The sequence below is a fragment of the Moschus berezovskii genome, chromosome 13 (assembly GCF_049115385.1).
Source record: "Moschus berezovskii isolate FMDL1 chromosome 13, NW_MosBer_1.0, whole genome shotgun sequence".
NCBI lineage: Eukaryota > Metazoa > Chordata > Mammalia > Artiodactyla > Moschidae > Moschus > Moschus berezovskii.
Window position 1 is genome coordinate 14,885,734 of NC_142472.1, and position 26,694 is coordinate 14,912,427.

At 43.9% G+C, this 26,694-nt stretch overlaps 1 protein-coding gene and 1 pseudogene across 1 annotated transcript in view; one reads left to right on the top strand and one right to left on the bottom strand.

Annotated features, from left to right (window-relative positions):
* LOC148775806 (ATP-binding cassette sub-family C member 4-like) overlaps nt 1-26,694 on the bottom strand; it is a 154,549-nt gene that overhangs the window by 100,828 nt on the left and 27,027 nt on the right. The window contains exons 9-13 of the mRNA XM_088842648.1: nt 25,495-25,596; nt 11,763-11,852; nt 9,687-9,878; nt 5,046-5,140; nt 4,738-4,824 (exon numbers count right to left, since the gene is read on the bottom strand). Of these exons, the coding sequence (XP_088698774.1) occupies nt 4,738-4,824; nt 5,046-5,140; nt 9,687-9,878; nt 11,763-11,852; nt 25,495-25,596 (566 nt within the window). The remainder of the gene's footprint in view (nt 1-4,737; nt 4,825-5,045; nt 5,141-9,686; nt 9,879-11,762; nt 11,853-25,494; nt 25,597-26,694) is intronic.
* On the top strand, nt 18,640-22,523 carry LOC148775807 (sialomucin core protein 24-like; annotated as a pseudogene).

Sequence of the window (26,694 nt, forward strand, 5' to 3'; positions counted from 1 at the left end):
CCATCAAGCCATGAACAGGAGAGCCTGGGAAAGGGAGGTCAGATCAGAGAGCTGGAGGCCACGCCATGTGTCATCTGCCCTGTTCTCTCTTGTTCCCAAAGATTCGTGCTTGTCTGTGTGTTACAATACACCTAACATGAAAGTTACCATTTTAACAATTTTAAGCATAGAGCTCAGTGGCGTTAAGTACATTCACATAGTTGTGCAGCCATCACCACCATCCAACTGCACAACTCTTTCATCACCCCAACACTGAGCACATTTTACAGACGGGCAGGTTCTGCAGACTAACGACCCCTGCTTAGTGGATGTGGAATCCCAGCTCCTCGTGTCCAGAGCTCAGAGCTCCTCACACGTCTCCCTCTCACACACTGGACTCTGCTGAAGTCTCTTTACTTTGCTATTCTGGACCTGCTGTAAATCAGTCACGTCCCCTCAGATTCACTTGACACTTTAACCTGTATACTTTAATACTGTAGAATTCAGTGACAGAGACTTTTAAAAGGTAATCATCACCCTTAGTTATACTGGACCTAATCTAATCTGACCGGTGGGCTTAGATGAAGAGGTGACTAAGACATAAGGACATGGACACAGGCATGTAAGTCAGTGAAGTTAGAACAGACCCCCTCATCGTGCACAAAAATAAACTCAAAATCGATTAAAGACTTAATCATAAGATGTGACACCATAAAACTGCTAGAAGAGATTAGAGGCAAACTTTCTCTGACATAAATTATACCAATGTTTTCTTAGGTCAGTCTCCTAAGGCAATAGAAATAAAAGTAAAGATATACAAACGGGGGCTTCTCTGGTGGCGCACTGGTAAAGAATTCATGTGCCAATGCAGGAGACACAGGTTTGATCCCTGGTGGTCCTAGAGGATCCCACATGCCACGGAGCAACGAAGTCCATGGACCGCAACTCCTGGGCCTGTGCTCTGGGGCCCAGGAGCCATAACCATTGAGCCCACACACCCTAGAGCCGGTGCTCTGCTTGAGAGGAGCCACTGAAATAAGAAGCCCACACACTGCAACTAGAGAGAAGCCCCTGCTCATCGCAACTAGAGGGAAAGCCCCACAGCAACAAAGAGCCAACACAGCCATAAATAAATTATTATTTTTTTAATTAAAAAATGTAAACAAATGGGATGTAATCAAACTTACAAGCTTTTGCACAGTAAATGAAACCATAAACACAATGAAGAGACAACCTACGGAATGGGAGAAAATACTACAAATGATGTGACCAACAAGGGCTTAATTTCCAAAATATACAAACAGCTCACGCAACTCAACAATAACAAAAAATCCAATCAAAAAAGAGGCAGAAGAACTAAATAGACATTTCTCCAAAGGACAAATACAGATGGCCAATAGGCACATGAAAAGAAGCTCACTATTTTGAATTACTGCTGCTGCTAAGTCACTTCAGTCATGTCCGACTCTGTGTGACCCCATAGACGGAAGCCCACCAGGCTCCCCCATCCCTGGGATTCTCCAGGCAAGAACACTGGAGTGGGTTGCCATTTCCTTCTCCAATGTGTGAAAGTGAAAGTGAAGTCGCTCAGCCATGTCCGACCCTTAGCGACCCCACAGACTGCAGCCTACCAGGCTCCTCCATCCATGGGATTTTCTAGGCAAGAGTACTGGAGTGGCTTGCCATTGCCTTCTCCATTTGAATTACTAGAGAAACGCAAATCAAAACTGCAATGAGGTATCACCTCACACCAGTCAGAATGGTCATTATTAAAATAACAGTGGCTGAGGGGGAATGGAGTAAAGGGAACCCTCCTACACTGCTGGTGGGAATATCAGTTGTTGCAGGCATTATGGAAAACACTATGGAGGTTCCTCAGAAAACTAAAAACAGAATTACCTTATAATCCAGTAATCCCACTCCTGGGCATGTATCTGGAGGAAACTATAAATCAAATACACGTGCACCCCTATGTTCACAGCAAAACTATTCACAATAGCCGAAACATGGAAATAACCTAAATGTCCATAGAGAAATGAATGGATAAAGAAGATGTGATACATACAGATGATGCAATACCACTAGCCATTAAAAAAGGAAAGAAAGAAAACCATTTGCAAAAATGTGGATGGACCTAGCCTTTATCATACTAAGTGAAGTAAGTCAGAAAAAGACAAATATCATAAATCACTTATATGTGGAATGTAAAATATGACAAAAATGAACCTATCTACAAACCAGAAACAGACTCACAGACATAGTGAACAGACTTGGGGTTGCATGGGTGGAGGGGGTGTGGGGGAGGGATGGACTGAAATTTTGGGTTAGCAGATGCAAACTATTATGTGTATAATGGACAGACAACACGGTCCTACAGTATAGTGCAGCAAACTATATTCAATATCCTGAGATAAACCATAATGAAAGAGTATTAAAAAGAATGTATAGCTGTGTATAACTGAGTCACTTTGCTGTACAAAGAAATTAACACAATAGTGTAAATCAACTATATTTCAATAAAAACTTAAAAAAAATGGACAGAGACATAGGGGTGCTCAAGGACAGAGGGAAGACCATGTGAGGACACAGCGAAGTGGACGCCACCAGTAGCCAAGGAGAGCATTCTCAGCAGAAACCAAACCTGCCAACACGCTGAACTTCCAGCCTTGAGAACTGTGATAGAATTAATTTCTATTCTTCAAGCACCCCCATCTGTGACAACTTGCTATAGACTGAATGTTTTTGTCCTCAAAATTCATGCATTAAAAGCTATTCCCCACTGTGTTGGTATTAGGAGGTGGGGCCATCGGGAGGATCAGGTCATGAGGGTGGAACCTGCATATACGGGATTAGTGTCCTGATTAAAGGAACCACATGACACCCTCACCCCTTCCACCACGTGAGGACCCGGGAATCAGACCCTCACAGGATGTTGAATCTCTCAACACCCTGACCTTGGACTTTCTCAGCCTCCAGAACCGACAGAGATAAACTTCCATTATTTCTAAGCCACCCAGGCTATGTTCTCCTGTGAGAGCAGCCTGAACAGACACAGCCCCAGCAAATTGACACAGGGCCTCCCAGCAAGAATTTCCAAACAGCTTCTCTTTGCCAAACAACCAGCCTCCTCCAGGTTAGGACATGTCTGTGTTCTCCTCAGAGCCCTGCTTCCTCCTCCCTCCACAGCTGAGCTTCTACTCTCCCTTCAGCAAAAGAACTGGGTCCTCTTCTCAGCCTCAAACACCTGCCCAGCCTGCAGGTCCCCAGGGCATATCCTGCCCAGCCCCGGGCACAGGGAGCCCTCCAACTTCAGGGAAAGCCTCCAGCTGCCACCTCCACTTCCACTTAGTATTTCCTACCCTCTATGGAAACTCGCTAAACCGTGACTCTGCTGAGCTTTCCCAGGCATCTGTCTTAACAAGCTCCACATAGAGACAGGTTCCTCAGAGGCAGGAAGGAGAGCCGGGCGTCCTCGTCTCCCTTATTTGGCCCAGTGTGTTCCTTCCCCTCTCCTGGCTCACCGTCCTCCTAGTAAACTGAGAGGTTTTGTGTAGGAACATCTGTAAGGGCATCGACCTCAGTGTATACAGGAGGACATTCATAAGTGCAGCTGGAAGGCTTGTTGGCTTTACAAGGTGAACGAGAGCTAGGGAACTAACTGTGGGGTAGGTATGGAGGCTGTTTCAGAAAAGGGGAACTCATGAGGCTTTCAAAGAGGCCAGTCTAGACTCCACCAGAGGCCTCAGTCAGCGTGTGTTAGGACAGAGAGGCATCAGAGCTCTTCTCCTTCAGGAGTTCTGTGGCCAAGAAAGAGCCACTGACAACACATTCCAGAAACGAAGTGAGAGTCAGGACTTCAACCAATATATCGAGTTTCAACTTCAAGGTTACCCTACATGAGGGTCTAAGCATTAATTCTAGTAAGGATCCATGAAGCAATGTTAAACAACTGAGTCATACTCAGATGTGAAGTAAATCATTTGCAAATTCTAGGCAATGGCACCCCACTCCAGTACTCTTGCCTGGAAGATCCCATGGATGGAGGAGCCTGGTGGGCTGCAGTCCATGGGGTCACTAAGAGTCAGACATGACTGAGCGACTTCACTTTCACTTTTCACTTTCATATATTGGAGAAGGGAATGGCAACCCACTCCAGTATTCTTGCCTGGAGAATCCCAGGGATGGCGGAGCCTGGTGGGCTGCCGTCTATGGGGTCACACAGAGTTGGACACGACTGAAGCGACTTAGCAGCAGCAGCAGCAGTCTTTATTAAGTGTTTCCAAACCAACGGATTAATTAATAAGCATAAACCAATAGTCTTTCCATGGAAGTCCTATGTCAGTACTGAAAACTTCACTTCTATTGTGCCTTCAACGCATGATGGAGGAAAAGGACTGGTATCCAGTTACCAGGTTACCAAGTCCTACTCTCTGATTTAAAATTTTTACATTGCCCTTTTCATCCCTGGGTTCTGGATCCATCAACTGCAAGTCATGGGGGAATCTATCATCTATCCCTCACTCCCTAAAGCATGTACCCCACTCTCCTCCACACACTGGGAGCACCTGCTGTATTTTCCTGTCCTGACCTCATCATGATGTAAGATTTCTCTACAATGGATCTTCTTGGAGGGGATGGAGGGACACCAGGGCAGAGGGAGCTGAGTCTCCTGAGCACAAAGGCCTTCCTGAGCTCCCTTCCCTGATCCCTACAGGGCTCCTGGAAAGAAGAAATGATATAAAACTGGAGCAAACTCACTGTTTGAACAAGTGCCTGCTGACTTTTGCGTCCACTGCGCTGAGAGGATCGTCCAGGAGGTAGATGTCTGCATCCTGATACACGGCTCTAGAAAACAGAGAGACGTCAGGAGAGGACATTTCACATTCCCTGGGTCTCATCTCTGAATCATGATGGTGTCCAACAACTTCATGTTCCTCCTACAAGCCCAGGGAAAGGACCAAGTCCCTGCTTCACACAGGCCCACCCAGTGAGCGGGGTCTGCGTGCTCACGTCCACTAGGATCCGCGGAGGAGGACGGGCAGGGTGGCAACTGAAACCCCATTTACCTGGCGAGGCTGACCCGGGCTTTCTGCCCTTCACTCAGCGGGGTTCCTCCGTCTCCTGTCACAGTTTGATCTCCTTCCTCCAAATACCGCAAATCCTGTATGGAGATAGAAAAGGAAAAAAAGAAAATCATTTAAAATGTGTTCTGCCATCCTAACCTTTTAGCATCGGATCTTCATACAAGTGTTTTATCAACAGCAAGGTGCTTATTTCATAGTGACTAAACTATAACCAGGAAAATTAAACTCTCAGGGCTTTCCACTTGCTTTCATTCTGTATTTTTTCAAAGCATTTATGCATTTTACCACTTTAACAGGTATTTATTGAGGATTGACTATATACCAGACACCGTTCTGGGCACAATGAATTCAGCCACGGGGAAACAGAGCCCTTAGAATTTCTTTCCACTGTGGGAGATGATAATGTGGAAAATTAACCTTAGCACAAGGACTGAGGCTGAGAAGGAAAAGGAAGCCGGCCCAGGGGGTGGAGAGTGAAGGAGGGAAGCGAGTCCGCACTGGGATGGGAGGGCTCTGCTCAGAGCCGGTATGAGCAGATCTGGGGGGGAGCTCAGGCAGACCTGGAGAGGCTGCGCTTCACAGAGGGAGGGGTGGGTGCAGGGGCCCCGGGAGACGGGAGACGCCCAAGGGGTTCAGGACAAGGAGGCCTGAGGGCAGAGTGAGAATGAGGGGAGTGAGAGGGGCAGACAGAGCAGGAGGAGCCTGGAGGCAGTCCAGTAAGAGGGGAGGGGGAGGGGAGGACTGACATGGTCTGAGCTTTACAAGGAAACTCCTGTGCTTTGCAGAGACCAGGCAGGAAGTGGGGAAGGGTAAAGGCGAATACAAGCGAGGACATTACTGGAATAAGCTAGAAAACAGTGGGAATGGAGAGACGGGGTCACACTCCAGACACATTTGGAAGGCAAAGTTGTAAGACTGCTGACAGCTTTGGGTGTGGCTCTAAGAGGAAGGGGAAGGACAGGGTCTCCATTTACTGAGCCGGGGAAGACGGTGGAGGCAGGTTTAGGAGACATCCCTGTGGACAAGCAGAGACACGCTGTCGGTGACGTCACAGTGCAGCTGGACATGCAGAGGTGAAGGTCTGTGCTAGAGACACAGCTGTGAGGGCTGGAGGCCCAGGAGGTGAAGGCACAGGACTTGTTTTATCCCAAGTTACCAGCTTTCCTGATCTTGGTCTCTGCTTCTCACTTTCAGAGAAGGGATAACACCTCGCCAGTGTCTTTGCAGTGATAGTTAGGGCAAGTCATAGAGTGACAGGCAAGGTCTGTACAAGAAATGGGAGCATAAAGAGCAGGCTGGGCAGAAAAACCAAAAGGAAACAGTGTGCTCGACGTACACCAAGCAGATCAGCTGGACTAAGTTGATGCTTGTCTGTGAAAGCAGAAAAAACTCAAAGTTAAGAAGGATATGAAGCTTTGACTTGAGGATCTGGGAATCTACCATAAGTTATATTTGAATATTATTTAAGAAGTAAATGGACAAATCAGCCTATTTTCCCCAGAGTATCTGGGGAAATTTAAAAAAAAATGACAAAAATATCACCCAAATGACAAGATAACAATCATGTTTAAGTTACACAATTATTATGTTAGAAATCTTTGAATTATATACTAAGCTCCTCAGGCATCCACCTAAGATACACAGCAGTACCTTCTGCAGATGACGCCCTCATTCTCTGTCTCTACTTTAGCAAATCTGGGGAGAAAGCGGGTAGCACACTGGAGTCTGCGTGATAAACAAGTCCTTTGATCTCCCTAAGTCTCACATTCCTCTTCTACAGAACGTGCGACAAAAACAAGAGTCACTAAACTCAAAAGCGAGATCACCCTCTATAAGTGGAAAAAGTACTAGAATTGATCATAACTTGCTACTGGTGGCTGATGCCTATTTTCCCATCAAACCAATAGCAGGACCACATTCACAGTGTGGGTCATAACATGCAAAGCACACGACCATAAAGAGAAGAAAGAGTGTCCACAAAACCCTCCCTGACAGGCACACAGACACACAGGTTCCCTGCTCACTCAAAGCTTAACCAGGTTATATCCAATGAAAGGCAGCAACTGATCTGTCATGAAGATTCATTATTATTTCATCTTCTTTGTTGAGTTCAGAAATTATTACCATCTCTTGATTTGGTTTTCGTGAACAACAATGAGACATTTTAAACAGGTTCCCAGCCCTACATTCATACACACACACACACTCATACACAGTTATTGGCCTCTGTTTCACTGTTTAAGTCCTCGCAAACTGTTCCACTTAGCTTTTATGCTTTAATTCTACATTGTTTCATTTTGCTTAACAAAACAGTAACAAGTCATAGCACAGCAACCGTAACCAAGTTCTAGAAAAAGCACCTAAATCCACTCATTCACTTAGCACAGTTGGGGCACGAGAAACAGACTCTCTCGAGTCTGGCAGCAAGACTGCGGCTGTGTTGTTGACTCTGATCATTATCTGTGGACCAGCCCCAAATGGGAAAACCATTTCACAGGATTAGCAACAAAATCCAAGTCAGGCTAAATTCCTAGCCACCACTTTCCAATTAGGTTAAAGGGAAAAGCCTAACTTGAGTATAGACTACAATTCCCCCCACTGATAGAAAAGTGTTCTTATTCATGTTATTTTCCTTTAATTTTCCCCAATTCTCACTGAACAGCAGATACACACACTAGAGGCAAACTGCTGCTGCTGTTGCTAAGTTGCTCCAGTCGTGTCCGACTCTGTGCGACCCCATAGACGGCAGCCCACCAGGCTCCCCCATCCCTGGGATTCTCCAGGCAAGAACACTGGAGTGGGTTGCCATTTCCTTCTCCAATGCATGAAAGTGAAAAGTGAAAGTGAAGTTGCTCAGTCGTGTCCGACTCTTCGCGACCCCATGGACTGCAGCCCACCAGGCTCCTCCATCCATGGGATTTTCCAGGCAAGAGTACTGGCGTGGGCTGCCAGTAGGAAATGGCAAAGCAGATTTGATGCCATCTGTCCAGAAGCACATCAAGGGCCTTCAGCGATGATGGAGACTTACAGCAGAAGCACCACAGAGCAGACTGTTGACACGCTAAATGTGGGCTGGACGTGAGGCCCTGGCAGAGGAGAGCTGGACTCGAGACTCAGGCAGCAGGAGCCCTGCCTTCCTTCACAGGTTTTCTTCCATTTGGAATCATCCCTCCTCTCACAGCCTGTCAATATCCTGCCCATTTTCCTAGGCTCATCCAAAGCGTACTCTCCCATGAGACCATCCTGGACTCATCTCTCTTCCTGCTGGGTTCTGATTACACTTCTCATCTCTCATGAAGCACTCATCTTATTCTGCTCCATCATTTGTACACGTGTGCAGGGCTTCTCTCAGCTCCTGGAGGGTGAGATCTGTGCACCAAGCTCTGTGCTGGACCCTGACGCTGATTATCTCTAATCCTCACAACAAGCTCACAGGAAGCAGTGGTCCCATTTCACAGATGAGGTAACTGAGACTAAGTGGGGTCATATCACTGGTCTGAGGGTGGTCAGCTGTTAAACAGAAGAGCTGGAATCTGAACCAGATTATGTCCTTTTGAACCACTTCATAGCCTTTTGCTCTTTCACATCCCACTGCCCAGGGGGTGACCAAAGATTATATCTGAAATGAAGGCAACACTAAAATAACTCAACTCTCAAAGGCCTCTATACATAGACACAGAAAGATCTTATTACCTATTCTTGTCAAGGCAACCGAAAAGAAAATGTCCAAGTTGCCAGGACTGTGTAAATATGAGATGAAAGTATATAGTATATTGCTTATGGTAACAGAACATGTTTATTGATAATTTATGTGGTATCTGGCCCCATTACTTCTTGGCAAATAGATAGGGAAAAGGTAGAAACAGTGACAGATTTTATTTTCTTGGGCTCAAAAATCACTGCAGACAGTAACTGCAGCCATGAAATTAAAAGATGCTTGCTCCTTGGAAGAAAAGCTGTGACAAACCTAAACAGTATATTAAAAAGCAGAGACATCACTTTGCCAACAACGGTCCATATAGTCAAAACTATGGTTTTTCCACTAGTCATATATGGATGTGAGACTTGGACCATAAAAAAGGCAGAGCGCCGAAGAATTTATACTTTTGAACTGTGGTGTTGGAGAAGACTCTTGAGAGTCCCTTGTACTGCAAGGAGATCCAACCAGTCCATTCTAAAGGAGATCAGTCCTGGGTGTTCATTGGAAGGACTGATGCTAAAGCTGAAACTCCAATACTTTGGCCACCTCATGCGACGAGTTGACTCACTGGAAAAGACTCTGATGCTGGGAAAGGTTGGGGGCGGGAGGAGAAGGGGACGACGGAGAATGAGATGGCTGGATGGCATCACCAACTCTGTGGACATGAGTTTGAGTGAACTCCGGGAGTTGGTGATGGACAGGGAGGCCTGGCGTGCTGTGATTCATGGGGTCGTGGAGAGTCGGACACGACTGAGTGACTGAACTGAACTGAACTTATCCAAAAGTCCAGCATAAAGCAACAAATAAGACCTTTCAAATTAAAAAAAAAAAAAAAGAAAGAACTTTTAACAAACCTTAGAGCTTAAATCAACGTTATCATTATTTGAAATTAGATTACATGCAACTCAAAAGTCATTACTCACCTCTTCCAAAGCACAAGCCTTTATTACTTCTTGATATCGTTCTTCTTCATATTTCTTCCCAAATAAAATGTTACTCTTTATAGTTCCTGGAAACATCCAGGGCTGCTGAGAAACATATGCGATACTCCCGTGCACGCTGACCTTCCCCTGGCTCGGGGGCAGCTCCCCCAGCAGAGCGCTTAACAGTGACGACTGCAAGAGACGGCAACACACACGTGAACGCGGTGCACTCAGCACGGAACCCGCCCCGCAGCACGGCCGGCCCCACCCTGGCGCTGATACACGGTATCAGAAGAGTATAAGTACAGCTTTGGATATTGCAGGGGAAAAAAATGGAAAAGAGCATTATTGGTCAACGTAAACTAAAGGTCGATAAGGAATCTTAACACGCTAACAGTCTACTCTGCCTGAGTTCCCTCAGATGAAATGCTCTACTCAGCAAAGACTAAGAATGTTTAACATCCTTCTCTAGCAGAGCAGGCCAGCAGGATGTATATTTTCTGTATCTGATGTGTAATGCAGCTCTTCCTGCATCTGGGTATCTTTTATTTGACAAATACTTGTTCTTAAAAAGCTATGTGGGGATTCCCTCTGGTTCAGTGGTTAAGAATCCACCTTCCAGGATGGGAGGAAGGGATAGTTAGGGAGTTCAGGATGGACAGGTACACACTGTTGTATTTAAAATGGATCACGAGCAAGGACCTACTGTACAGCACATGGAACTCTATTCAATGTTATGTGGCAGCCTGGATGGGAGGGCAATCTGGGGGAGAATGGATATATGTATATGTATGGCTGACATATACCCTTCACTGTTCACCTGAAACTATCACAACATTGTTAATTGGCTATACCCCAGTACAAAATAAACTGTTAAAAAAACAATAATTATATCCAGATAATAAACACTGAAAAAAAAAAAAGAAGAACCCACCTTCCAATGCCAGAGGCTCTGATTAGATCCCTGGTCCCCTGGTGGGGGAACTAATAGCCCACATGCCAGGGCAACTGAGCCCACATGCCACAATTAGAGATGCTATGCATTGCAACCAAGGCCCAATGCAACCAAACACATAAATAAGTATATATTTTTTTAAATTTAAGAACTATGTGTGAAGAATATATCCAAAGATAACTATTTAAAAGAACCTGAGGTTGTTGTATTTGAAGAACAGAAGTCCATCATGCCCAGGGAACTCAAATCCTGGGTGCTGTGACAACCTAGGGGAGTAGGATGGGATGAGAGGTGGGAAAGAGGTTCAAGAGAGAGGAAACATATGTATACCTATGGCTGATTCATGTTGATATATGGCAGAAACCAACACAATATTGTAAAGCGATTATCCTCCAATTAGAAATAAATTTTTGAAAAAGTCCTTCATGGAGGAAATCATCACCCTCTGCTGTACACACCCCACATTTAGGTTTCTGTATTTTGTTGTACAAAACACAGGACACTAAGTGCACATGTACACATCTCCTGTAACACACAGAAATGACAGGCCTATGTCCACACCATCAGAGCACTCACCACACTGGGCTGAAACAGTCTGCCTGCATATCTGTCTTGCCCCAGAACCTGGTTGCCTCTGGAGGGCAGAGGTGTCAAGGTCTGGTTCATGTCTTTAGCTCCAGCACGTGGTTGCACATTCCCTACACAAGCATTGATGGGACCAAGTCAAGTCACATGAAGAAATGCTCAGAGCTTCCTGGAAGAGCCTTCACCACCTCCAGACTTCCTAGAGGGGCCACTGTGACAAAAAGAAGTCCCCACTCTCTCCGTCCATCCTGAACAGCTGCCACATAAATAATCTCCTTCGCTGAGACGTCCAAACTCCCCACGAGCAGTTCCCAACTGTGTCACATGAAGCATTAAGAAGGAAAACACAATGTGCATTTATCCTGATGTATTTGGCCATGAAACCTTTTTGAAAAACTCATGTTCCTAGAGAAACATCTTTCTAGATACACCTAATTCAAACTCAAACTGAGTCATACTCAGCTCTAGGCTCCACTCTGAGGACTGAACAGAGGCTGTGGCGTTACATCAAGTTGATCAAAGGAATCACAACTTACCTTTCCTGCGCCCACAGGTCCGACTACAGCTAATAGTTCACCGGGTCTGACAGTAAAGGAAAGGCCTTGTAGGGCTGGGGTTTCTGATTCCTGCAAATTAAAGTTTATAAAAATTCCATTTCAATAAAGTAATACACATTACTTTATTTTTTTTCTTTTTTTTTATTGGAGGCTAATTATTTTACAATATTATATTGGTTGGTTTTGCCATACATTGACATGAATCCGCCCTGGGTGTACATGAGTTCCCCTTCCTGAACCCCCCTCCCCCCTCCCTCCTCCCTTAATCCTCCCTCTGGGTCATCCCCGCACACCAGCCCCGAGCATCCTGTAACATGCATCGACCCTGAACTGGCGATTCATGTCACATATGACAACATACATGTTTCAATGCCATTCTCCCAAATCATCCCACCCTCACCGTCTCCCACAGAGTCCAAAAGACTGTTCTATACATCTGTGTCTCTTTTGCTGTCTCATATACAGGGTTATCATTTGCATCTTTCTAAATTCCATATATATGTGTTAGTATACTGTATTGGTGTTTTTCTTTCTGGCTTACTTCACTCTGTATAATAGGCTCTAGTTTCATCCACCTCATTAGAACTGATTCAAATGCATTCTTTTTAATGGCTGAGTAATACTCCATTGCGTATATGTACCAAAGCTTTCTTATCCATTCGTCTGCAGATGGACATCTAGGTTGCTTCCATGTCCTGGCTATTATAAACAGCACTGCAATGAACATTGGAGTACATGTGTCTCTTTCAATTCTGGTTTCCTCGGTGTGTATGCCCAGGATACCATTTCACACCAGTCAGAATGGCTACTATCCAAAAGTCTACATGCAATAAATGCTAGAGAGGGTGTGGAGAAAAGGGAACCCTCTTACACTGTTGGTGGGAATGCAAACTAGTACAGCCACTATGGAGAACAGTGTGGAGATTTCTCAAAAACCTGGAAATACACATTACTTTAAAAAGTAGAGAAAATAATGTAATAGTCACTGATATTCTAACATTAACTAGCATTTTTCTCCTTCCTATTTTAAGATACTGTGTCCCGAAGGCCTTTTCACCCAATCCTATGTCTTAGGGGGTTTGAAGTAGTTTTAAGTTGCCTTTAGGAAGCCTCCTTCTTTTACCAGATTTGCATAAGGATACAGCTCTAGACACCCACAGAATTTAGTAGCAGAGATGACAAGGCACCTTCCTGAAACGCAAACTGAATGATGCACACTAGTTTATTAAAATAATGTACTTAATATAATATCCAGTGTGGAAGGTTTTCAATCATTTCTGTTTTCATCAGGACACTTGGTTTTAACTGTCTCATTAATATCCACAAAGTGGCAGCATAAGTACCTGGCATGCCTGGCCCTTTACTACATAAATAAATTGAAAGTGAAAGTCACTCAGTTGTGTCCAACTCTTTGTGATCTTTATAGTCCATGGAATTCTCCAGGTCTGAATACTGGAGTGGATAGCCTTTCCCTTCTCTAGGGGATCTTTCCAACCCAGGGATTGAACCCAGGTCTCCTTCATTGCAGGAGGATACATTACCAACTGAGCCGCAACGGAAGCCCAAGAATACTGGACAGGTAGCCTATTCCTTCTCCAGGGGGTCTTCCCAACCTAGGAATCAAATTGGGGTCTCCTGTATTGCAAATGGATTCTTTACCAACTGAGCTATAAGGGAAGCCCTAAATAATTTGAAATCTCCACTAATCTCTCCATTTTCATTTGATAGAATGAACTTCAGTAATGCTCAGCAAGCAAAGAGCCACTTTATATTAATAAGTCACTCTTGGTAAATTAACTCTTATAAGTAACCTTCAAATCTCTAAAGAGAGCTTTAATTCAACACCAACAACAAAAAAATCAGTAATAAAGAAATTAATTATGACACTATGGGTCAAAGTGATAAAGCCTCAATATTATACATGATACATGCATTACATGTCCTGGCTAAACAGGGCAATAAATTACTTCTACTGTAAGAAAAATATAAAACATGAAGGTATATATGATAACACGTAATCCAACTCAAGGGTGAAGGACAAAGTACTCCTCATGCTGGTCACAGGTCACGTTCCTGAGAGACTTAGGCTGTCTGTGTGTCTTTACATATCCTGAGTGTTAAAAAAAAACTAGTAACTGCTATGTCAAAAAAAAAAAAAAGGTTACACATGATTGAGTAAAATGCCCAAAAGACTAAAAGCACAGAGTCTGGATTAAACGTCTGAATAATCTTCAAATTGAAATTTTTTTCTAGAAAAAACTGAACTGATTAAACAACATTCACATACTAAAAAAAGGACAATGATTTTTCATCACCAAAAAAACTGGTTTCAGATTTTAGGAATGAAAAGTCTATCAAAAGAAGCTACATTTTCATATACAAGAAACATTTTTTAAGCCTTTTAAGCTTCTCCACTTTCCCCCTCAGTCACTCTCTCCCGTCAGGAAGCTTCCATAAGCCTCTATCCTTCGTCATCAGAGGGCAGACAGACTGAAAACTACAGCCACAGAAAACTAATCAATCTGATCACATGGACCACAGCCTTGTCTAACTCAGTGAAACCATGAGCCATGCCGTGTAGGGCCACCCAAGACAGACGGGTCACGGTGGAGAGTTCTGACAAAACGTGGTCCCCTGGAGAAGGGAATGGCAAGTCACAGTATTCTTGCCTTGAGAGCCCCATGAACAGTATGGAAAGGCAAAAAGATAGGACACTGAAAGATGAACTCCCCAGGTCGTGCCCAATGTGCTACTGGAGATTAGTGGAGAAATAACTCCAGAAAGAAGGAAGGGATGGAACCAAAGCAAAAACAACACCCAGCTGTGGATGTGACCGGTGATAGAAGGAAGGTCCGATGCTGTAAAGAGCAATATTGCATAGGAAACTGGAATGTCAGGTCCATGAATGAAGGCAAATTGGAAGTGGTCAAAGAGGAGATGGCAAGAGTGAATGCAGACATTCCAGGAATCAGTGCACTAAAATGGCCTGGAATGGGTGAATTTAACTCATGACCATTATATCTACTACTGTGGGCAGGAATCCCTTAGAATAAATAGAGTAGCCATCACAGTCAACAAAAGAGTCCGAAATGCAGTACATGGATGCAATCTCAAAAACGACAGAATGATCTCTGCTCCTTTCCAAGGCAAACCATTCAATATCACGGTAATCCAAGTCTATGCCCTGACCAGTAATGCTGAAGAAGTTGAAGTTGAATGGCTCTATGAAGACGTACAAGACCTTCTGGAAAGTAAAGTGAAGTCACTCAGTTGTGTCCGACTCTTTGCGATTCCATGGACTGTAGCCTACCAGGCTCCTCCGTCCATGAGATTTTCCAGGCAAGAATACTGGAGTGGGTTGCCATTTCCTTCTCCAGGATATCTTCCCGACCCAGGGATTGAACCCATGTCTTCCACACTGTATGCAGATGTTTTGCCATCTGAGCCACCAGAACTAACACCCAAAAAAAGATGTCCTTTTCATTATAGGGGACTGGAATGCAAAAGTAGGAAGTCAAGAAACACCTGGAGTAACAGGCAAATTTGGCCTTGGAGCACAGAATGAAGCAGGGCAAAGGACAATAGAGTTTTGCCAAGAGAACTCACTGCTCATAGTAAACACCTTCTACCAACAACACAAGAGAAGACTCTACACATGGACGTCACCAGATGGTCGACACTGAAATCAGATTGATTATATTCTTTGCAGTCAAAGATGGAGAAGCTCTATACAGTCAGCAAAAAGACAGGGAGCTGACTGTGGCTCAGATCATGAACTCATTACTGCCAAATTCAGACTTAAATTGAAGAAAGTAGGGAAAACCAGTAAACCATTCAGGTATGACCTAAATCAAATCCCTTATGATTATACAGTGGAAGTGAAAAACAGATTCAAGGGATTAGATCTGATAGACAGAGTGCCTGATGAACTCTGGACAGAGGTTCGTGACATTGTACAGGAGACAGGGACCAAGACCATCCCCAAGAAAAGAAATGCAAAAAAGCAAAATGGCTGTCTGAGGAGGCCTTACAAATAGCTGAGAAAAAAAGAGAAGTGAAAAGCAAAGGAGAAAAGGAAAGATACATCCATTTTAATGTGGAGTTCCAAAGAATAGCAAGGAGAGATAAGAAAGTCTTCTTCAGTGATCAGTGCAAAGAAATAGAGGAAAACATTAGAATGGGAAAGATTACAGATCTCTTCAAGAAGATTAGAGATCCCAAGGGAATATTTCATGCAAAGATGGGCACAATAAAGGACAGAAATGGTATAGACCTAACAGACGCAGAAGACATTAAGAAAAGGTGGCAAGAATATACAGAAGAACTACACAAAAGAGATCTTCATGACCCAGATAACCACGATGGTGTGATCACTCACCTAGAGCCAGACATCCTGGAATGTAAAGTCAAGTGGGCCTTAAGAAGCATCACTACAAACAAAGCTAGTGGAGGTGATGGAATTCCAGTTGACCTATTCCAAATCCTAAAAGATGATGCTGTGAAAGTGCTGCACTCAATATGCCAGCTAATTTGGAAAACTCAGCAGTGGCCACAGGACTGGAAAAGTTCAGTTTTCATTCCAATCCCAAAGAAAGGCAATGCCAAAGAATGATCAAACTACTGCACAATTGCACTCATCTCACACACTAGTAAAGTCATGCTCAAAATTCTCCAAGCCAGGCTTCAGCAGTATGTGAACCGTGAACTTTCAGATGTTCAAGCTGGTTTTAGAGGCAGAGGAACCAGAGATCAAATTCCCAACATCCACTGGATTATCAAAAGAACCAAAGAGTTCCATAAAAACATCTATTTCTGCTTTATTGACTATGCCAAAGCCTTTGACTGTGTGGATCACAACAAAGTGTGGAAAATTCTTTAAGCGATGGGAATACCAGACCACCTGACCTACCTCTTAAGAAATCTGTATACAGGTCAGGAAGCAACTGGACATGGAACAACAGACTGGTTCCAAATAGGAAAAGGAGTATGTCAAGGCTGTATATTGTCACCCAGGTTATTTAACTTATATGCAGAGTACATTGTGAGAAACGCTGGGTTGGATGAAGCACAAGCTGGAATCAAGATTGCCAGGAGAAATATCAATAACCTCAGATATGTAGATGACACCACCCTTATTGCAGAAAGTGAAGAAGAACTAAAGAGCCTCTTGATGAAAGTGAAAGACGAGAGTGAAAAAGTTGGCTTAAAGCTCAACATTCAGAAAACTAACATCAAGGAATCTGGTCCCATCACTTCATGGCAAATAGATGGGGAAACAGTGGAAACAGTGGCTGACTTTACTTTTTTGGGCTCCAAAATCATTGCAGATGGTGACTGCAGCCATGAAATTAAAAGACACTTGCTCCTTGGAAGAAAAGCTATGACTAACCTAGACAGCATATTAAAAAGCAGAGATGTTACTCTGCCAACAAAGGTACGTCTAGTCAAGGCTATGGTTTTTCCAGTAGTCATGTATGGATATGAGAGTTTGACTATAAAGAAAGCTGAGTGCTGAAGAATTGATGGTTTTGAACTGTGGTGTTGGAGAAGACTCTTGAGAGTCCCTTGGACTGCAAGGAGATCCAACCAGTCCATTCTAAAGGAGATCAGTCCTGAATATTCATTGGAAGGACTGATGTTGAAGCTGAAACTCCAATCCTTTGGCCACCTCATGCAAAAAAGTGACTCATTTGAAAAGACCCTGATGCTGGGAAAGATTGAAGGTGGGAGGAGAAGGGGACATCAGAGGATGAGATGGTTGGATGGCATCACAGACTCAATGGACATGAGTTTAAGTAAACTCCAGGAGTTGGTGATAGACAGGGAGGCCTGGCATGCTGCAGTCCATGGGGTCGCAGAGTCGGACATGACTGACTGAACTGAACTCCTTTCTTCCTGCCTGACCCTTGGGATTCATATTTTACTACTTTTCACTCAGTTATGACAGCAAAATAGTGAATCACCTACAAACATCAATTTCCTATCACAGCCCCTCAGTCTGTCAAGGACAGAGTTCCCTCCGTGTCCAGGCTTCAGGATCGCGCACTGCTCTGGGGTGACCAGAAGGGGGCAGCACTCGACAGCTCATGGCTGCTGGGTCCCACCCTCACTGGTTATCCAGGCTCAGGGAACACTGACTCAACAAAGATCATCTAAGCCACTACTCCGTGCAGACACGGTTCAAAACCCTGCCCCGTGAGATCTGGAGGCTCCCACAAGACCGTCTGTTTGCTTTTTTAAATTATTATTATTTTGGCTGCTGTTCTGGGTCTTTGTTGGGGTGAGGTGTTTTAGTTGCTCCATAGCATGTGAGAAATTAGTTCCTCAACCAGGGATGGAACCAGAGTCCCCTGTATTGAAGGTGGATTCTTAACTACTGGACCACCAGAGAAGGCCCTGGATCATTTATTTTAAACCTTACAGATCAAGACCAAGTCCCATCATTTCATGAATGAGACGTGGGTCCCTGAGACCTGCCCCCACCTGCCCACCTGGCTGTCTAGGGGAGCAGGTTACAGACCTCACGTCTGTCTCCTGCCTCCCAGCCCAGCAGGGGTTTCATTCAGACTCGGCTTCTCTTCAAAACCCCAATGTCTTCCCCTTCCCCTCTGAGGGCTCTCTCACCCATGACCTAACCTGACAGCCCTAATTACTAATGACCCCAGCAAGGGGCACAGTCCTTCCATAGGCAAGGCCAGGACAACAGAACAGGGTATTCTGGACGACAGTGCAATTTACACAGAAGTCTGTGACCATGTTATTAAGCTCTTGAAAGAACAAGACAGTTAATTTTAAAATGCTGCATAGTTTGGTACAAAAGCAATTCAGTGGACACCTGCACACACTGCGGGGGAGGATGCAGGGGACAGAAGGACAGACGCAGCGATGGGCACCCCAGGTCCACCCACTCCACTTGAACACCTGCACGGAGAATGCGATGTCCAGGCTCTCCCACCCGCTGCTCTGGGCCGCGGGCTGCCTGGCCATGCTATGTGTGATGACCGCGGCTCAGGGCACCACCCTGGCCCTGACATGACTACAGCCCGGCTTTACTGAGCACCACAAGAGCCCCAGTGCCACCAATCCTCAGGGGCACCACTCCAGCACCAGAAATCTGGGAAACCATAACAGCTGCGTTTCCTGTTTTGATGCTAAGGCTGCTAATGCTGAATAATTTCTGGACTGAATGAAAGATATAACTACTGTTTACATACATCAAAGTTAGTGACTGCCAGGTGGTGAACACAGAATTCTTTCTGTGCCCGCTGTCACACCATCGCCAAACAATCTGAGAGCTAACACCATAACTCTGCCTTCCCCTCCGCCCCTCTCCCCACAGCTGCCACATCAGGTGTAACTAAAACCATTAACTCTGAGCTCACAACCTGCGCCAAAGTCTGCCTCTGATGCAGCCAGGTTCTTTGGAGGAATTGTCCTTTCTTGGGTGTGCAGGCTGTCATTTTCTTTCTCTATAGATTCTGAAAATCTAAAACACTAAATTACCACACTCTGTGGGCTTCCCTGGTGACTCAGATGGTAAAGAATCTGCCTGCAATGTGCAAGACCCAGGTTTGATCCCTGGGTAGGGAAGATCCTCTGGAGAAGGGAATGGCAACCCATTCCAGTATTCTTGCCTGGAGAATTCCATGGACAGAGGAGCCTGGAGGGCTATAGTCCATGGGATCACAAAGGGCTGGACCCGACTGAGCAACTAACACTAACCCCACCCTCTGAAAATGCACCTGATAAATTAACAAGGGCTGGAGTGTAACTCACTGAAACCAGAATATCATCTTTCAATATGTCCCACATGGAAGATGCTATTCTGGGATCTTTTTCAAGGGATGCATATAGGAGCATCACTCTTGAAGAAAAATAAAAAAGAAGAAGGAAAAAAAATATTTTTCTCAAGGGGAATATTCACAGTACTCTGCATGAATATTTGTGCTTTCTTCTTTTACCTTAAATGGCTGCTGCTTTGGGATTAGATTCTCTCTTCTTTACATGCCAAATGTAACTCTGTAAGTGATGGAAAACACTGTCCTGTTCAGACAACCTCATGATCCTTTGGCAGGTGCAGTGAAAGTCACTTAGCAGTCCCTAGACAAGAATACTAGACTGGGTCGCCATTCCCTTTTCCAGGGGATTTTCCCAACCTAGGAACCGAACCTGGGTCTCCTGCACCGCAAGCAGATTCTTTAACATGGAGCCACCACGGAAGCCCAATATTGTAAAGCAATCAGCCTCCAATTAAAATTTTTTTCAAAAAGTAGTCATTTTAAAGCCTAAAAGATGCATTATTTTTATTCAAACTCAGGATGTACTTTAGTGACCAGAGTTGAGAAAAAGGTGCTAAGTTAGCATCAATCACGTGGATTTTTGGCTATCATTTAAAAAGTAAAATAAATTTTAAAAATTAGTATCCTTAGAGTAAAATTTTGTGCTTGATAATAATTATATTTTTCTACATGGCAAAAAGATGCCACATTCCAGATTTAAAGAAATGAATGCATCAGTTCAGTTCAGTTCAGTTCAGTCGCTCAGTCGTGTCCGACTCTCCGCGACCCCATGAATCACAGCACGCCAGGCCTCCCTGTCCATCACCAACTCCCGGAGTACACTCAAACTCATGTCCACAGAGTCGGTGATGCCATCCAGCCATCTCATTCTCCGTCGTCCCCTTCTCCTCCCGCCCCCAACCTTTCCCAGCATCAGAGTCTTTTCCAGTGAGTCAACTCGTCGCATGAGGTGGCCAAAGTATTGGAGTTTCAGCTTTAGCATCAGTCCCTCCAATGAACATCCAGGATTGATCTCCTGTAGAATGGACTGGTTGGATCTCCTTGCAGTATAAGGGACTCTCAAGAGTCTTCTCCAACACCACAGTTCAAAAGCATCGATTCTTCGGCGATCAGCTTTCTTCACAGTCCAACTCTCACATCCATACATGACCACGGGGAAAACCATTGCCTTGACTAGACGGACCTTGGTTGGCAAAGTAATGTCTCTGCTTTTTAATATACTATCAAGGTTGGTCATAACTTTCCTTCCAAGGAGCAAGCGTCTTTTAATTTCATGGCTGCAATCAGCATCTGCAGTGATTTTGGAGCCCAAAAAAACAAAGTCTGACACTGTTTCCACTGTTTTTCCATCTATTTCCCATGAAGTGATGGGACCAGATGCCATGATCTTTGTTTTCTGAATGTTGAGCTTCAAACCAACCTTTTCACTCTCCTCTTTCACTTTCATCAAGAGGCTTTTGAGTTCCTCTTCACTTTCTGCCATAAGGGTAGTGTCATCAGCATATGTGAGATTATTGATATTTCTCCCAGCAATCTTGATTCCAGCTTGTGCTTCTTCCAGCCCAGCGTTCCTCATGATGTACTCTGCATATAAGTTAAATAAGCAAGGTGACAATATACAACCTTGACGTACACCTTTTCCTATTTGGAACCAGTCTGTTGTTCCATGTACAGTTCTGACTGTTGCTTCCTGACCTGCATACAGGTTTCTCAAGAGGCAGGTCAGGTGGTCTGGGATTCCCATCTCTTTCAGCATGTTCCACAGTTTATTGTGATCCACACAGTCAAAGGCTTTGGCATAGTCAATGAAGCAGAAATAGATGTTTTTCTGAAACTCTCTTGCTTTCTCCATGATCCAGCGGATGTTGGCAATTTGATCTCTGGTGCCTCTGCCTTTTCTAAAACCTGCTTGAACATCTGGGAGTTCACGGTTTACATATTGTTGAAGCCTGGCTTGGAGAATTTTGAGCAAGACTTTGCTAGCGTGTGAGATGAGGGCAATTGTCCGGTAGTTTGAGCATTCTTTGGCATTGCCTTTCTTTGGGATTGGAATGAAGACTGACCTCTTCCAGTCCTGTGGCCACTGCTGAGTTTTCCAAATCTGCTGGCATATTGAGTGCAGCACTTTCACAGCATCATCTTTCAAGACTTGTAATAGCTCAACTGGAATTCCATCACCTCCACTAGCTTTGTTAGTAGTGATGCTTTCTAAGGCCCACCTGACTTCACATTCCAAGATGTCTGGCTCTAGGTCAGTGATCACGTTATCGTGACTATCTTGGTCGGGAAGATCTTTTTTGTACAGTTCATATAGGACACAAAAATAGTAAATAAAGTATAACAGATTATTGTTCATACTTATAAAGCACTTTGTATCATTTAGAAATTAAAGAACAATGCCTTAAAGTCTAGACTTAACCTAAAATGCTGGTGATTTGCTATTTCACATTAAAGAAGGGAAAAGTTGGTCTGAGGATGTAACTGTTGATGTGGGCAATAAGAAAATCTGCTCTAAGATACTTCAGTTAGTGTTTAACTGAAAACTTACCTACTTTATTTCAAGCCTGAGAAACTTAAAAATTTATATGAAGTGAAAAGCCTTCATCTATCGAACCACCCTAAATTTTTCTTATGACTGTTAAAAAGTGTAAAGTTGATTTAATTATATTTTCCAACTGTTGTACCTTGAGATTTCCACCGAGCTTTCTTAAAATGTAACTTTTATGAGTCAAGAAAGAAGTTGTTTTAGAATAATAACTAACTCTTTAATGAGACAATCATTTTAAGTTTTGACACAGACAATGTGAGCAGTGTAATTTCAGAAAAAAATTTTAGTTGATCAGATTACTGTCGATTTGTAATGATGATGGCCCTGTGTAAACAGAGCATACTTTTTATTTCCTCTCACCCATCTTTTTCTGCTTCGTTTCAGCCCCTGTAGCATGGTAAGCATGCATACTTCCCTCCCTTTCGTTTCCTGATGAATCTCTAGTTTTTCAGGTTTAGGGGGATCCTTCTTCCCTGCCTTCGACACACAGGATTAGTTCAGGGGCTTAAGTCAGTTTACAATGAGCTTTTGCTCATTAAGGTTCCAGGTCATTAAGGCTTTTTTGTTTTAGTTTCTTACCCTACAATGGCTGAATTTAGCACTTGGTTTTCAATATTATATAGTAAGAAATGACAAATTGCTCTTTACCATTTCTTAAGCCAAAATTCCTTACATTTAGATAATCAAAGGTTTATAAAATGAAGATTTACTATTTCTTCATTGCTTGCTGGTACAGCTATAGTTTGTTTTTCTTGCAAGTTTATACATAGTGGTGCTGGAGAAGACTCTTGAGAGTCCCTTGGACTGCAAGGAGATCCAACCAGTCCTTTCTAAAGGAGATCGATCCTGGGTGTTCATTGGAAGGACTGATGCTGGAGCTGAAACTCCAATACTTTGGCCACCTCATGCGAAGAGTTGACTCACTGGAAAGACTCTGATGCTGGGAGGGATTGGGGGCGGGAGGAGAAGGGGATGACAGAGAATGAGATGGCTGGATGGCATCACCGACTCGATGGACGTGAGTTTGAGTGAACTCCAGGAGTTGGTGATGCACAGGGAGGCCTGGCGTGCTGTGATTCATGGGGTCGCAAAGAGTCAAGACATGACTGAGCGACTGAACTGAACTGAATATTTTCAAGTGTCTTAATTGTTTAATATCTTTGGCTTCAAAGGTTTCTGGGAAAAGATGTGCTTACCTCACATTTTTGTGTCTCCCTCAGTGGGAACAGTCTAGGTACCTCACAAAAAATATTATTATGGTGCCATGGCTGTTAGTTGTTAGTGAGTGCTATTAGAGAACACATTCAGTTGAAAATATTTAGAATTTCCATTCCCTGAAAGTGGTAAGAATTAGCTGCAATAGCATAATTATCATTTACCTAGATAGGAATACCTTTGCTTTGCTAAGTCACTTCAGTCATGTCCGACTCTGCAACCCTATGGACTGTAGCCCGCCTGGCTCTGCTACCCGTGGGATTCTCCAGGCAACAATACTGGAGGGGGTTGCCATTTCCTTCTCCAAGGAAACCTTGCCACACAATGATGTTAACATTGTATCTATTTTTGTGAAAAGGTAGCTGATGAAGCCTTTCATCTCTATAATTTTGAATTCTGCTCTAACAGAATCATAATATGCCATTAGTTAGGTTTTACAAGAGCCTTAAAACAGAACTCACAGCCTTTCCCCTCTTCCTTCAGCAGTTTAGTAACTTGAATTAGTAATAATGTGGGTTTTTTTTTAAACTCTAGAAGCTATATTAAAAAACTTTTCAGATTTTTCATCTGATTTATTCACATGGACTATAGTACAACTAAAATCCCTTATTCTACCTTACAGGCATTTGCTGCACAGGCAGACTGCTGCATACAGGTATTTTTATTTCAGTTAATTAATAACTGCAGAACATATATTGAATTGATTTAAAATAAATCTACATGTTTGCTGGGAACAAAAGAAATCTGCTAATAAGTTCATACAAAGTATGTGTTAGCATTCACATGAAATGGTCTTTCTAATGGAATTTTAGTGGTGCTTTCTATAAATGCTTCAAGAGCATTATGACGAGAAATACCAACCAGAAAGTAAATCTACCGTATTAAGGTAGAAGTATTAAATCCACCGTATTAAGCAGAAGCTCTCAGGTTAGATCAGACACCTTGTGTGAGTTTCCATGGACAGAAGGTGCAGGGATGTGGTTTCATGTATCTGGGAACAAACCACTGGTTGTCGATAGGGACGGCAGCTACTGAGTCAGAAGCAAGTGAACACGATGCAGGGGGCACACAGAGTCACAGGCATGAAAGACAGGGTGAGTCTACAGTCAGGACACGTGCTCTGTGGTCCCCACTCTGACAGCCCAGGCTCCTGGGCTCTGCTCTGGTGGTTGGAGAGCCTCCTGAGGGTGGCACCGCCTCCCTGAGTCCCTCCAGCCCTGAGGGTGGGAGCAGTTTCCTGCCTTTGATAACCCCTGGGTCGTCTCACGCACCACCATTTTGCCCTTCCTGCTTTTTCCTCCCTCGTTTATCATCTGCGTAACTAATTCCCTGCGTGGAACTCCCTCTCCCGTGGTGGGGTTCTGTTTTCCTGACTAATCCACACTGATACAGGAGGATGAGCACAGAGGGCCACAGAACCGGGGAGCAGGGGGCGCATTTCAGCTGGTAAAGGGGCTGCACTGGGTGTGTGATACTGACAACTTCTTGAGACCAGACCCTGTTGTTTTTTCTGTTTGACTGAACCTAACAAATAAACCGGGTGTTGGAAATCATCAGCTCTCCTAGTCAGCTTCCACACAGCATAATCCTTTAACTAGGAATCACTGGTGCTCACTAGGATCACCTGCTGTCTCCTCCTACCCTGGCTGCCACCAAAGTATCCAGAAGCTTAGGATGGGGCAGCCCCCACTCTACCCCACAGCAAAGATCCAGATCATGGCCTCACTCTGTGTATGATAAACTGGTCTGAAAATCAAGGCAAAAAATATACACTGATTCCCCAAAGCCTCTTTAAAAACTAGTTGTGTAGTTTTCAGATAACCCATATCACATTGCAGCATTTTGTCTGTCCAATTCTGTAAATGCTAACATTACAAATGTATGGACTTTAAGTTCAAAATGTGCTAATACTTTGAAAGCTCCCTTGAAAATGAGAGAGACAGCAACATGTCAAACATCTTAGGTTGATTTTATAATTAATCCCCATTAGATACAAACATTAGTCCCTATTTTGAAAAATTTTGCAACATACTTTTAGTAAATGAGCAAGTCACATTTTACACCATGGGTAAAAGCTAAAAATTCTCCAATAAATCTTAGTCACAGTTGTCTGTTAGCAGTCATGATCTTGGAATGGAAGGTCTGTTACCTCATCCCAAAAAGCAGTGAAATCTTGCATGTCCACCATCACTTCACCATCTGATGGCGCCTGAGTGTTGACCTGTGGTATCTCATCAAGTAATAAAAAATTCTACAGAAGAGAGAAAAAAACAGATTGTTAAACTGCAGGAAGAAAGCACAAACAAAAACAATCGCTTTCCTGGGATTTGCAAACTTTGAACAGTCTAAATACTGTTTTGCTAACTGTACTTAAAGTATTAGTTAACATCAGAACATATTATGCAATACATGAGACCCCAGTTCGATTCCTGGGTCAGGAAGATCCACTGGAGAAGGGTTAGTCTACCCACTCCAGTATTCTTGGGCTTCCCTTGTGGCTCAGCTGGTAAAGAATCCACCTGCAATGCAAGAGACCTGGGTTGGGAAGATGCCCTGTAGAAGGGAAAGGCTACCCATTCCAGTATTCTGGCCTGGAGAATTCCACGGACTGTATAGTCCATAGGGCTGCAAAGAGTTGGACGCAACTGACCAACTTTCAGTTTCACTCAGAACATATTAAACAATGTATGGAATAATATATTACATAATTACTATTATTACAGGTCATGGTATATATCAACATAATCATGTAATATAGTGTATTTGTTGTTGCTCAGTCACTAAGTCGTGTCTGACTCTTTGCAATCCCATGGACTGCAGCACTCCCGGATCCCCTGTCCATCACTATCTCCCAGAGTTTGCTCAGACTCATGTCCGTTGAGTCAGTGATGCCATCCAACCATCTCATCCTCTCTCGTCCCCTTCTCCTCTTGCCCTCAATCTTTCCCAGCATCAGGGTCTTTTCCAATGAGTTGGCTCTTCGCATCAGGTGGCCAAAGTATTGGAGCTTCAGCTTCAGCATCAGACCTTCCAATGAACACCCAGGACTGATCTTTAGGATGGATTGCTTGGATCTCCTTGCAGTCCAAGGGACTCTCAAGAGTCTTCTCCAACACCACAGTTCAAAAGCATCAATTCTTCAGTGCTCAGCCTTCTTTATGGTCCAACACTCACATCCATGCATGACTAGTGGAAAAACCATAGCTTTGATTATAGGGAACGTTGTTGGCAAAGTAATGCCTCTGCTTTTTAATACATTGTCAAGGATTGTCATAGCTTTTCTCCAAAGGAGCAAGGGTCTTTGAATTTCATGGCTGCAATCAGCACCTGCAGTGGTTTTGGAGCCTAA